The 14,343-nt window shown below is 49.4% G+C and overlaps 1 protein-coding gene across 4 annotated transcripts in view; it reads right to left on the reverse strand.

The window, feature by feature from the left end:
* Positions 1 to 14,343, reverse strand: part of SAMD4A (sterile alpha motif domain containing 4A) — a 107,817-nt gene that overhangs the window by 36,853 nt on the left and 56,621 nt on the right. For all 4 annotated transcript variants that reach the window (XR_003987631.1, XR_003987630.1, XM_030451568.1 and 1 more), the window contains exon 3: positions 2,080 to 2,610. Coding sequence is in view for 2 of the 4 variants with exons in the window: in XM_030451568.1 (XP_030307428.1) it covers positions 2,080 to 2,610 (531 nt within the window). In the remaining 2 variants the exon portion in view is untranslated. The remainder of the gene's footprint in view (positions 1 to 2,079; positions 2,611 to 14,343) is intronic.

The raw sequence follows: 14,343 nt of genomic DNA on the forward strand, positions 1-14,343 counted from the left end.
TTGAAAAGTGTCCTTCAGACCTGATGCATCTTGTGGAGCTCCAGCACTGTCAATTATTATCTCAGTGCCCCCCTAAGACCTTGCTACTGCCAGCTCTTGACACAAGGAACCAGATCCCTCCTAAAGCCACCTCTTTCCACCACCTCCCTGGCATGCAAAGTGTCCAAACCACCAGGTGTGCAAAAACCACAAGGAAGAACCCCCCAAAATAATCCCTGGAGAAGTTTAACATAGTAATTGCAAATACATTTATGATTCTTCTCACTCTGCCACCTTGTTAAGCCTTTCCCATGACATCTCTCCTCCAGAGCACAAGGACCCAGGTCTTGGAGGAGCTGAACACCACAAAGCCCCATGGCAGCAGAAGCCAGGCCTTCAAAGACAAGGTGGGGTGACAAGGAGGGCTGTGATGTTCAGAGTCAGTGGAGAAGCTGAGAGCTTTCTGCTAAATCCCTGGGCAGCAGAGAAGGCAGAGCTGCCTGCAAGGATGGACACTGGGGAAGCAGGGAGCTACAGCAAGAAACCCAGAGCCACGGTTCATAGCATCCATTTGAAACACCACCTAAAAAACCCCACTCAATACAGGAGAGGGAAAACCCCAGAAGCCTTAAGTGACCATTTTGAAGCTTTCAGTTATTAAATTGTGGCTTTCTGCACACTGATAGAGAAGGCAGGGCCCTCACCTCCCTGTATCTAGGGAGATGGCAAGTGTGTTGGAGAGACCTCCTGAAAGCCCCAAAGAGGATGTACAGTTTTGCTGCTGAGATGGTGGCAATCACCCAAGGTGACAGCAAGGCAGGTGTGACAGCCCACCAGAGAGGGGGTGGGTGGGCAGAGGTGCTCCTGAACCCTGCTGAGAAGATGCTTTGCTCCTTCTCTGCCAAGGATGGCTTGCAGGCATCAGCAGCTGCTTTAGTCTGGTTGTTCAGCCTGGAGAAAAGGAGGATGAGGGGAAACCTTCTTGTTCTTTACCACTACCTGAAAGGAGGTTGGAGCCAGGGGGGATCAGTCTCTTCCCCTAAGGAAAAAGTGACAGAATCAGAGGAAATGGCCTCAAGTTATGCCAGGGGATGTTTAGCTTGGATGTTAGGAACAATTTCTTCCTGGAAAGGGTTGTCAGGGCCTGGCTCAGGCTGCCCAGGGCAGTGGTGGAGTCCCCATCATCCCTGGAGGGGTTTCAAAGCCCTGGAGATGTGGTGCTGAGGGACATGGGGCAGTGCTGGCTGAACAGCTGGGACTCCATGAGCTTAAAGGTCTTTTCCAACCAAAATGATTCTGTGATTCTATGATTCTAAAGATCATCTGCACTACATCTTCAGACAAAACCAGTGACACATCTCCAACCACTGTGCTCTGCAGCACCTCCAAGTGTCCAAGCCTTGTGCTGGACTCTGCACTGTCCATTGCCCCCAGCAAAGCCTGGCAGAGCCTCCACAGTGCAGAGCCACCCAATCCTTCTGGAAACCACTGAGCACTATGCATCTAAACCCCCCCAGTCATCATCAGCTTTACACCTCCAGGCACTGCAAATACGAGGGAACATTTCAGATACACCCTGAACATCATGGATCCCAGTCCTGCTTCCAGAACCAACACCTTGAGTGGTCTCTACCCACTAAGTCACTTCTGGACTTGCTTCAAGTCCCCCAGCTCACTTTTGGACACGAAGCATCAGCTCCCTGCTTGCTTTAGGAACTCTTCAAACATGAACTGCAAACCTACACATGGCTACATGAAATAAAAGGGGCTCCCTTTGATAACACACGTTTTTTTTTGCTCTTACAGCTTGGCTGGTTTTGCCTTCTCTCCAGCTGCCAGGTCTTTAAAATCCCATATGTCTAGAGGAAAAAAAAAATAATAATAATAACAAAAAAAGAAAAAGGCAGGCAGGAAATAAAAAAAGTAGGTATGGGAAAGAAATTAAAAAAAAAAAAAAAAAAAGGAGTTTTCTGTGGCCCAGATGAACCAAACCCCTCTGCTAACCATGGCAAAAAAGTACTTTCTAGCGGGACGGGGAGGGACCGTGCTGTGACAAGTGGCCATGGGTGGCCCTTCCCAGTGCTTCCAGCGGGTACTTACTGGTGCTTGTGCTAGTGCCAATGGTGTTGATGGTTGTGGGGACGGAGGAGGAGGAGTAGAGGGGCAGGTGGCCGTTCTCACACGCCAGGTTTTTGTCCTGCCAGCTGGAAGCGCTGACGCTTATGCCCGAGTCTCGGGAGTTCTGCCACCCGTTGAGTTTGTCATCGGAGTTTTGTCTTTGGTGATAGTAGTGGGGCTGCTGCCCGTAATCCACCGAATCCGAGCGGGCTCTGCTCTGGCTTCCAAAGCCACCCGAGCCACCCGACGTGCGGTCCTCCAAGTGGTTGAGCCACATGGCCAGGGCGCTGCGGTCCTCCAAGGAGGTGGCGGGGTGGATCAAGGCGTAGGAGAGCAGCTGCCGGCTCTCCTCGATGTGTTGATTGTGTTCGATGGAGTGGGCCAGGATTTTAGGCAAGAGTTTCATGTATTCGACTTTTGCCTCGATGTTTCCGGGCTTGAGTAAAGGCAGGTGGGTTAACAAGAGGGATATCACTTTATCCTTGGATTCCTGTTGCCACTGGTTAATGATTCCTGTTGGAGAAACGGGGAAAAAAAAAGGGAAGAGAGGGAATTGAGAAATCAGCAAACAGAGGTGATGAAGGAATAAACAGAAGCTGGCAGGGTAAATCTGACATGCCAAAGGGATGCCAATGTGGGAGCATCTCCCAGGCAGGGAGGTCACTGCTCTCCAAAAACCCCAGGTCACAGCAAGGTGTGCTGGTCTGGACACCAGGAGTTACCAGACATTCCTGAAAATCACCCAAACTACACCCATGTCGCTCCACTGCCGGTGGCCTGATGTTAATAAAAGTCCTGATTTACCCCAAATTTCCTGTAATGTAAGAAAACACTACACCAAAGCACTGTGTGGATAAACCAAACCTTTTAAAAATACCAGTTGGAAAACGGAAAGGGTCAAGGTCCAAATGATCCAAAGATCCAAGATCAAGATCCAAACCCAGGTAAGAGCCAGAGAAAGGAAAGAGAAGAAACATCCCAGAAAAAGGGGAAAAACCAAACCAGGGTGTTAGTCCATCCACCAGCCCAGGAGTGTAAAAGTACTGAGGGAAGGGCTAAGCTGAAGCATGGAGGAGTTGTTCCTGTTAGCTCACAGCAGATAGCAGAGGCTTTAGAAGCTGGGAAAAAAAAGCAAACGTATGGCTAAGCTTTAAAAAATATGCAAAAGGAAAAACCGGGGAATTACAAACTGCTCACTTAAGTCAACCTCCTGGAAAACCAAGGGAACAAATAATGAAGCAACCTATTTGCAAGCACTTAGAAGATAACAAGATGATAAGTGACTGCCGACACCGATTTGTCAGGAACAATTTCATTTCCCCCTGTGACAGAGGAACTGGTCTGTGAGGAGCTGGGGAAGCAGCCAGCACGGTAGATCTTGATATCCATTAGGTGCTGCTGCACATGGCTTCCTCAGCAGAGAAACACAGCCGGGTGAAACTGCTCTAAAAGTGGCCACACAACTCATCAGGAGACCATCTGGGGATGGTTGTTACTGGTGATTCAGTGTCACACCAGGAGGATGTGCTGAGCAAGGGGACTTGTCCCGGCGGTGACACCACCCGGTGTGTCAGCAGTGATACAGGTGATGGATAAATGGTTTTACTGCTTGGGTGTTGCATCAGGAGAAATGAAAACACCCCAGAAAACTGGGTTAGGTATCAAAAAATGTTGAGACTGGTGAAAAAGTCTGAAAAAAACCAGCTGCATTAAATAGGTGCAAATGTCTGCATGCAGGTGGGAACTGCTGGGTGGCACCAGGGAAGAGCTGGGGTCAGGAAGCATCCTAGGCTGGATTTTGGATATTGGACATGGCTTCCTCAGCAGAGAAACACAGTTGGGTGAAACTGCCCTAAAAGTGGCCACACAACTCATCAGGAGACCATCTGGGGATGGTTGTTACTGGTGATTCAGTGTCACACCAGGAGGATGTGCTGAGCAAGGGGACTTGTCCCGGCGGTGACACCACCCGGTGTGTCAGCAGTGATACAGGTGATGGATAAATGGATTTACTGCTTGGGTGTTGCATCAGGAGAAATGAAAACACCCCAGAAAACTGGGTTAGGTATCAAAAAATGTTGAGACTGGTGAAAAAGTCTGAAAAAAACCAGCTGCATTAAGTAGGTGCAAATGTCTGCATGCAGGTGGGAACTGCTGGGTGGCACCAGGGAAGAGCTGGGGTCAGGAAGCATCCTAGGCTGGATTTTGGATATTGGACATGGCTTCCTCAGCAGAGAAACACAGTTGGGTGAAACTGCCCTAAAAGTGGCCACACAACTCATCAGGAGACCACCTGGGGATGGTTGTTACTGGTGATTCAGTGTCACACCAGGAGGATGTGCTGAGCAAGGGGACTTGTCCCGGCGGTGACACCACCCGGTGTGTCAGCAGTGATACAGGTGATGGATAAATGGATTTACTGCTTGGGTGTTGCATCAGGAGAAATGAAAATACCCCAGAAAACTGGGTTAGGTATCAAAAAATGTTGAGACTGGTGAAAAAGTCTGAAAAAATCAGCTGCATTAAGTAGGTGCAAATGCATGCAGGTGGGAACTGCTGGGTGGCACCAGGGAAGAGCTGAGGTCAGGAAGCATCCTAGGCTGGATACTGGTCAAAATGCCACACTGCACCTAAAAACTGTCCCAGCCTCTGTTGGAGAGGTAAAGACTGGTTCAGACAAGCTGCTCTCCATGTCTCCTGGGGATAGGTTTGAATTGTAGCAAAGGCAAATAAGGTTGGGCATGAAGAAACTTCCTAAGGTAGGGTGAGTGAGGCAGAAGGAGAGATTGGCTATGAAATCTCCATCACTGAAGTTTATTTCTGATAAAACCCCAGCCAAGGATAACTTAGGATATACCTGAGCCACCCCAGTGACACCTCCCAGCCCCACGCCAGTCTGTCCTCCAGTGTTCTACCAAACCCCTCCAGGAAGCCTTCAAACTTTCAGTCCCTTTTGCACGCTGTGCTGAAGGGTGCCAACAACTGAGCCATCTGGTGAAAAAGGACTTTCTTCTCTTTGCATAAATACCACTGCCCAAAACTTCACCAAATGAAATACTTCTCATAGTAATAAAAAAGCCCAAAATTTTGTGTTCTCCCTCTCCACCTGCTGCCTCCTGTCCATACCAGACAGGAAGCTCCTCTAAATCACAGATTACCCCTATATCCTTTAGGTATTTTTGAGCTATGTCAACCAAACTCTGTCGGTGAAATGAAGATCTGTTCATCGAGAAGATGGTCATGAAGATGGTCTGAGGGCTGGAGCACCTCTCCTATGGAACCAGGCTGAGAGAGCTGGGGTTGCTCATCCTGGAGAAGAAAAGGCTCCAGGGAGACCTTAAAGCACCTTCCAGTGCCTGAAGGGGCTCCAGGAAAACTGGGGAGGGACTGGGGACAAGGGCAGGGAGGGATGGGATGAGGGGGAACTGTTTTGAGCTGAAAGAGGGGAGATTTCTATTGGATGTGTGGAAGAAATTCTTCACTAGGAGGATGGCAAGACACTGACCCAGTTTGTCCAAAGACGCTGTGGCTGCCCTATCCCTGGAAGTATTCAAGGCCAGGTTGGATGGGGCTTGGAGCAGCCTGGTCTAGTGGGAAGTGTCTGGAATTGGATGGAATGAGGGTTGGGATGCAGGGGGTTGGAATTGGATGATCTTTACAGTCCCTTCCAACCCAAACCATTCTGTGAATCTGTAATCTGTAGGATCACCCATCAGGTTTACTTTGGGAAGATGCATGCTTCAGTCCAGCAGCCAATCCAACCCTTCCACTACCCCATCACCCTGACACCCCAAAAAGGACTATTCCAATAGGGCCTTTTCCCAGTGAGAGCCAAACCCTGTATGTCAGTTCCTTGACACAACTGTGGTGATGAGCAGCACTCAGCCTTCCAGCTTCACCTTCCCATTTTGAAGATATGCAACCATTTTAGTAGGAAGCCACTAGATGGCTTGCTGGAAACACTGATGGCTTTAGCTGGAACTTTCTGCAGTGATACTCACTTCTCTGCAAACCCACTCCTTTTCCAAAGTCACTTCCCAACCCAGCAGCCAGTGTGTCCAAGTCATCTGGTGCTATTGCACCAAGAGGCAGAGTGGACACAGTGTGGCACAGCTCTGGCACAGAACAGGAGTGAGTTTCAGTACTCTGGGTGCACCCTCATTCCCTTGGAGATGATGTGAAGGTGTTCTGGTGCTAAAGAACAGAACCAATGCTCAACCTAAATGAAGGTGTAAAAAATAGATCAATGTAAGCAGAATGCAAGGTCCACCCCACAGCAGGTCCAGGCCATTCACTTTCTGATGCAATGCAAAGCAATTTTTACTTTGGGTCATAATTCACCACCCTGAGCCCTTCCAGCACACCAACATTTCTTGCCAAAAGCCCTGTGAGACTGAAGCCACTCTTTGAGGGATCCAAACACTACCTTCTCCATCCTGAGCCAGGCTCTACCCATTCAGTACTGGGTATTCTGGACAGGAGCAACCTCAAAGCACTTTGGAGCAGCTCTGCTCCACTGGTGCTGCTTGAGAAAGCAAGAGGAGATCCTCAGAGTTAAGGACTTGTTGCTTGTGGAGCTCTTAGGTGGGATAATGCATCTAAATCCTCCTGTGGATGCAACCACTGGGATGTCCACACAACACCTCCCTTTCACTGTAGACCCCACCAAGTGGAGGGACCTGTAGGCAAGGAGAAATATGACCCAAATCTTTCCTTTCTCTCAGCAATGAATGGATTACCATCCTTGCTTTCCTCATCCTCCCATTCCAGTGGGAATTAGGGATAACACCTTCTCTGTACAGAACAGCCTACACAGCTTTGCCTTCCCCTGAAACACATGCCCTTGGTCACAGACCCATCTCATTACTCTTTCTCAGTGTTATCAGTATTTTCTCTACAAGTCCAGAGAGCACAGAAGTCAACGTGAATCCAGATAATTAATTTGTCAAGCTGATGGAGACAGATTTGTGCTGCAAAGATGACCATGAACAGCACCAGCTGCAGCTCAACACAAGTCACTGCTCACCACTTTTCTGTGCCCCAACCTGGGGATCACCAAGCACCTGGATGCCAGAAATGGATACAGCACCAAGCATCTGGATGCCAGATATGGATACAGCACCAAGCACCTGGATGCTATGGATATGGATACAGCACATTTAACATCTTCTGAGGGCAAACTGCTTGGCCAGGTTGCTCGACTCTGAAATCCTACCAGTTGCACACAACACCTACTGCACACAGGGGACACTTCTCAGAGCTCTCTCCTGCACCAGCTGAAGGCTGAGCATTTGCCCACTGCAGCATCTCCAGATTTTCCATATGCAGATGTAATTCTGCTGCAGGCAAAGCTTTCTGTCACGCTTCATCTGATTTATCTGTCCCTTTTCTCTCCTACTTCTTGGCTGGCTGCCTGGAAGGTGAAACCCCATCTTATTTTCTCCCCTCCTCCTGTAGAGGGATGTCACCCATCCCTTTATCACCCCCAGGTTTTATCAGTGCCCTTGGGACAGCACAGACAAACCCCAGCTCAGCACCCTCAGTGGGGAGAGATGCAGCAGAAAAAAACCCAAAATATTAGTAAAAAAAAAGGCACACGATGCCCTGCTGAAAGGAGTTCTTCCCACTTGTACACAGGAATTATGTAGCAAAGCACATGCAGAAAAAGCAGAGCCTGGTAAAAACCAGGTGAAGGGGAGGAGGAGGATGGGGGAGGCAGAAGGCCACGGCCTGGCTGGACTCATCTTCCTTGCATGGAGGGAATGAGCCTGAAGGTCACCACTGGAAACACACAGGATAGTGCCAGAGCCACTTCCTGGGAGACCTGCCTGAGACCTCCAAGAGATGGTAAAATCAATTGAAAAAGATCCTGAAAATCTTTCAATCAAATTGTTCACCCAGCAGTGCCAAGGCCAGCACTGCCCCATGTCCCTCATCCCCACATCTCCAGGGCTCTGAAACCCCTCCAGGGATGATGGGGACTCCAGCCCTGCCCTGGGCAGCCTGGGCCAGGTCCTGACAACCCTTGCCAGGGAGAAATTCTTCCCCAGCTCCAACCTAAACCTCCCCTGGCACAACTTGAGGCCCAAAGTTCCTCTTGGCCCATCCCTTGTTCCTTGGGAGCAGAGCCCGACCCCCCCTGGCTCCAACCTCCTCTCAGGGGGTTGCAGAGAGCCAGAAGGTCTCCCCTCAGCCTCCTCTGCTCCAGGATCAACACCCCCAGCTCCCTCAGCTGCTCCTGGGCAGACTTCTGCTCCAGACCCTTCCCCAGCTCCATTCCCTTCTCTGGACACACTCCAGCCCCTCAATGTCCTTCTTGGCCTCAGGGGCCCAGAACTGAGCCCAGGATTTGGGGTGCAGCCTCCCCAGTGCCCAGCACAGGGGGATGATCCCTGCCCTGCTCCTGCTGCCCACACCAGGGATGGTCCCAGCCAGGATGCTGGTGGCCTTCTTGGCCCCCTGGGCACCCCCTGGCTCATGTTCAGCTCCTGTTGACCAACACCCCCAGGTCCTTTTCCCTCGAGCACTTCCCAGCCACTCTGTCCCCAGCCTGGAGCATTGCCTGGGCTTGGTGTGACCCAAGTGCAGGACCCAACCCTTGGCCATGCTGAACCTCATCCCATTGGCCTTGGCCCATTGACCCAGCCTGCCCAGGTCCCTCTGCAGAGCATCCCTACCCTCAGGCAGATCAACACTGCCACCCAACCCTGGTGTCATCTGCAAAGTGACTGAGATTTGAAGGTTTGAAATCACAGCCCCAAAAGATGAGGTGTTGATCCAAAAGCCCGTGGTTGGTGAAGGGCCAGATGCCCTTCTGTGGCCTGGCCTGGGCAGAAGCTGTTCTCCTTTTCAGCCAGCAGCAGGATATGCACATTTAAACAGAAACGGAAAATAATTAGATCTGAAAGAGATTTGGCTCTCTCTGAGATGGGGCAGAAGGTCAGGCTTAATCCTATCTGCCAGAAAACAGAGATCTGGGGAGTGAGGCACAGGAGGAGGAAAGCTGGAGCTGCCTCTGGGAAGGGGGAGAGAGGCTGGAGGTCCCTCCAGAGCTCCTCTCTACCCTCTCCCCAAACACAGGAGCCCTGTTTCAGCTCTTTACCAGGCCCTCCTGGACATCTGGGATGTCTCACCATTTTTACCAGAACAAGTCCTGCAGTTAGTTAGGATGTGTCCCAGTTTGGGGCTTCCACCTCCCAGGGTCCCAGCAGGCTCCCTGTGGGGGTGTAGGGGGTCACAGGCAGAAATGACCCCACAGCCTCATGAGTTCCCCTTCAGGCTGCTTCAAGGATACCTGATCCCTCCTGTCTCAAGGCTTTGAGAACAGCAAGACAATGGATGCTCTTTACAAGTACCTGAAAGGAGGTTGTAGTGAGGCCATGACTAGTGATAGGACAAGAGGCAGTGGGTTCAAGTTGTGCCAGGAAAGGTTAAGATGAGATATTAGTAAAAATTTCTTCACTGAAAGGGTGTTCAAGTGTTGGAGCAGGTTGCCCAGGGAGGTGGTGGAATTGCCATCCCTTAAGGTATTTAAAAAATGGGTAGATGTGGCACTTTGGGAGAAGATTTAGTGGTCAAGGTGGTGTTGGACTGATGGTTGGACTCCATGATCCTGAAGGTCCTTTCCAACTATGATGATTCTATTGATTTGCAGATGGCAAATCTGAGCACAGAGGAAACCCCAAAGCCAGGAACTCCACCTTGCTGCTCCAAAACTCCCCAAAATTCCCTGTCCATCCCACTGCTGTCACTGCACTATCATCTCCTTTTGGTGATGTGACAACACCCTAAAGACCCAGTTCCCCTGCCAGCCCCATGAGCTCCTTACTGGGAAGAACTGGTAGCTGCTGGTGGCCCTGAAGCAGAAAGTCCTAATTTTCATTACAGGACTTTTTCTTGGGTGAGAGACTGAATTTAGGTGGGATGTGGAACTCCCTTGTAACACAGGGTAACTAACCCAATCCTATTTTGCTGCTGTAGAGCAGAGCTGATGGATGTGCAGGGTGCCTGCAGATAAATATAGCACCAAATATAGCAGGGCCCTGCTTCCAAGGCTGAGTCCCATGCTATCCCCAAGCCTGGCTTGAGAAAGAGGTGACATTTGTCAATTTAATAAGCACTCATCACTTCTCTGTCACAAATCTGCTTAATCCCTTCTGGATCCCTGCAAACTGCTAATTGTTTTCATTGTCCGGTGGCAATGGATCCTCCTCTAATGCTGCACTGCCTGAAGGGCTTTCTTGCCTTTGAACTTGCCTCCTCACAGATGACTGAGTGACTTCAACCACCACATGGTTGCTCCTGAAGCTGTTAATGATGATGGACCAAGAACAGTCAGAGTTTTCCAAAGGTAAAACCACCCTGGCTGGATGGACAATGACAATGCCTGGGGATGTCTGATAAAACCAAGGCATGCAACACCCTGCTGCCTGCATTTAGGAACCATGGAGGACTTAACTGCCTGGTTTTTTTCTTCTATTTTTGGTTTTTGCAAGCAGACCTCTGGTTCCCACCTGGAAAACACCAACCCTGCCTGAAGGAATGGCTGAGAGGAACTGTCACACAGATGTGTGGGTCTCACCAGGTGAAGTGTCTCCAAAAAATAACAGCAATGCATGGTACCTTCTCAAGTTCTTTAAAGGAGCCCAGAAAACCCCAAAACAAGAGAAACCTTTTCAGTCTGAAAGCAGAAACTGGGTTATCCTCCTGTTTTTGTGCACAATTTACTGCATTGCACAAGTGAAGCAGACAAATACATTGACTGAGGCTTGGACCAAGTGGGTGAGATGAATGATATGTAATTTATGAGCTAGACAACAGCTTATCATGAGCAACAAGGACATCAATTAATGACTGAAAGTGTTTTTAAAACTGCCTAAGGATTTTCCAAGTGACAAAGGGTATGTTCAAACAGCAGGCTTGATACCATCCTTCCACAATCATATATCAGTGCATTTAAGGGCTCCAGTTGTCAGTAAATTGCTCTTAAATTACTGTTTTATTATACCCTTTTTCTCCAGTTTAACAACATTCTCCATAAAAAGTTCTCAAAAGCCAAGTCAGATCATTTGTCCAAGTCAGAAATGACTAAAAGTTTGATGTAGGGCACCCATCAGAGCACCTTCAAAGCAGGGCTGAATGGACCAGCACTCTCAGATGTCCTTGGGGGGAAAAAACCCACAACATTTTGGTACCAAGAAAACACCTGCTCTCCAATGTTACTGGAGACACAACCCTCTGCAAGCAGCTCAACCAAAGATGAACCACAGCGTGTTTCCAAATGAAGGGATTTCAATTATTATTTGCAGTAATTAGCATCTGCATGCTGACCTGTTCACAATACTTTGTTTGGGCCAATTGACATCATTCTTTTCCTTAAATCAGCCTCACTCAAGAGGCCAACATTAAAGAAGACAAAGTCAGAATGCTGTTGGAAACCCTCCTTGTACCCCATCCAGAGCACATCAATACCCTCCCTGTTGAACCTGGCAGCCTTCTCCCTCCATGAGAGGCCAATTAGTAGGAATTCCAGCATGTGCCTTTTCCTTATTGCCACCAACGCCAATTAATGGAAAAAAAGCCTCCCCCATAAAGGTTATTGCAGACCTGCCAAGTGCTCAGCAAGGAGAGGAAAGCTGACACTGAAACATGAGTGAACCTGCTCCTTGTCTCACCCAAATCACAGAACCCCAGACTGGTCTGGGTTGGAAGGGACTTTGAAAATCCTCCAGTTCCAACCCCCTGCATGAAGAATTTCTTCCTCATATCCAGCCTAAATCTCCCCTCTTCCAGCTGGAAACCCTTCCCCCTCATCCCATCCCTCTAGTCCCTTGTCCCAAGTCTCTCCCCAGCTTTCCTGGAGCCCCTTCAGGCACTGGAAGGTGCTCTAAGGTCTCCCCATTGCAGCCTTCTCTTCTCCAGCCTCAACACCCCCAACTCTCTCAGCCTGGCTCCCTAGGGGAGGTGCTCCAGCCCTTGCATCACCTTTGTGGTCTCCTCTGGACCAACAGCTCCATGCAAAACAGTGGCAAAGACAGCCAAGGAGACACCTCTGATGTCTCTAAGCACATCTGTCTAAAGGAGGGCAACTAAGCTGGTGAAGGGACTTAAGCACATATCCTATGAGGAGAGGCTGAGGGAGCTGGGGGTGTTGAGGCTGGAGAAGAGGAGGCTCAGGGGAGACCTCATCACTCTCTCCAACTCCCTGAAAGGAGGTTGGAGCCAGGGGGGGGTTGGGCTCTTTTCCCAGGCAACTCTCAGCAAGACAAGAGGGCAGGGTCTCAAGTTGTGCCAGGGGAGGTTTAGGTTGGAGATGAGAAAGAATTTCTTTCTGGAGAGGGTGATCAGGCATTGGAATGGGCTGCCCAGGGAAGTAGTGGATTCTCCGTGTCTGGAGATATTTCCAAAGAGCCTGGATGTGGCACTGAGTGCCATGGGCTGGGAACTGCAGTGGGAGTGGATCAAGGGTTGGACTTGATGATCTCTGAGGTCCCTTCCAACCCAGCCAATTCTATGATTCTATGATCTGTGGCTGCAGTGTGGTGTGTGAACCCCACCAACCACCCCCTGATACCTTCAAGGGGTCTGAATTTATGCCTGTGCTAGAGCTGACCTCAGCATGGGGCAGGAGGACCTCATCCTGTACTTCTGAAGGCAATGTTTCTTTTCCACCTTAGTGGTTACTGCAGAGAAGCACCGAGCAGGAGGGGGGTGAACAGACCAAGGGAAGAAATGCCATAAAAAATGGAGCAATAGGCACAACAGGTCCTGCAAAAGGAGATGGCTGGGGAAGTCCCTGCTGCAGGACACACTGGTTCCTTGGAAAAACAAAGGAAAGAGCCATAAAGTCATGAAAAGCAGAACATTTTTTGATCATACTGCAGGATTCAACACTGCTGAATCCTGAGGAGCACAGAGGGCTTCATGAAGGAGCATCTTCTCCATCTTTAATGACCAAGATCAAGGAGCTCACTGTATATTAATTACCTTTTGGTTTCCTAAATGTAACAATGCAAATGTAACCACTGAAAACAATTCTGTCCCAAAACACAACCTTCCTGCAACAAGTTCCCAACATCCCCCTGTGTGCAGTGTGAGTGAAGTCCCCATCCCTGGAGGGATTTCAAAGCCCGGTAGATGTGGTGCTGAGGGACATGGTTTAGTGGTGGCCTTGGCAATGCTGGGTTTATGTGTCAACCTGATGATCATAAGGGTCTTTTCCAACCAAAAATGATTCTATGATTCTGAGGAAAGAAAGAAGAACATCACAAAAACCCCTCTGGGGGACAAGACATGAGCCCCACTTGACTCTTTGCCCCTCTAAAGGCAGCAAGTTTAGATCTTTATCAGAGGCAACTTCCCTCTCTATCAAGCTCTCCAAAGCAACAGCAGCCCCATCAAGTGTCTGCTTTGTAGCACTGGTCCTGTCCTTGTGGGGAAGAAACGACTACAAAGGATGTCCCCAGGCTGAGCACCTCAACCTTGGGCTGTGTTTCTTGATCTCACAGCAGGGACAGCGTTAGCAAGAGTTGGGAATTTAGGCACTGACGCCAGCCTCAAAGACAACCCTTGCCCAGATCTTCATATCCTGTGACCCCAAACAGGGTGATGAAACCACCCCAAATGGGAGCTCAGTGCTCTCCCTTCAAGCTCTACACTCAAAGCAGAGCAAAATGCCCAATATTTTGGTCAGAAGAAGAACACCCTCCACAAAACATCGCAGGCTCTACTGTGCTGCAGGATGAGTAGAAAGAAAAAAAAGCTATTCACATTTGGGACACTATTTTCCCCCTCTACCTCATGAGCTTGCCAGGGCTGCAGTTCTAAGGAGGCTGTTTGTACAAACCCAGGAGCAATATATTTTTAGCTCTGGAGAATCGCATGGCACGAGCATTAAGCGTGATTCTGCAGACAGCAACAAGAGCAGGGATTTTTCCTGCTCAAAATTGGCTGCAGTTGCTACGGTTTTCAGCCCAAAGCAGACTTTCAGGAAATTCAGAAGGAATGAGAAAGCCTTTTTCCATGACATATTAAATACCAAGCTGCAGTACACTCCATTTTCACACCGTGCATCCGATGGGAGGTTTTATGGATTTGTTTTGTTTGCAAGGGAGCGTAATGCCATGTATTATCACAACACTCCCTAGCAACGTGGCTTTTAATTTTCTGCAGAGCTTTGCAACGTTGAGAGCATCTCAGTGACTCAGAACAAAGATGACACGCTGGGAGACCTTATAGGAAGCCCCA

The sequence above is a fragment of the Calypte anna genome, chromosome 5A, assembly GCF_003957555.1.
Source record: "Calypte anna isolate BGI_N300 chromosome 5A, bCalAnn1_v1.p, whole genome shotgun sequence".
In the NCBI taxonomy this organism is placed as follows: Eukaryota; Metazoa; Chordata; class Aves; order Apodiformes; family Trochilidae; genus Calypte; species Calypte anna.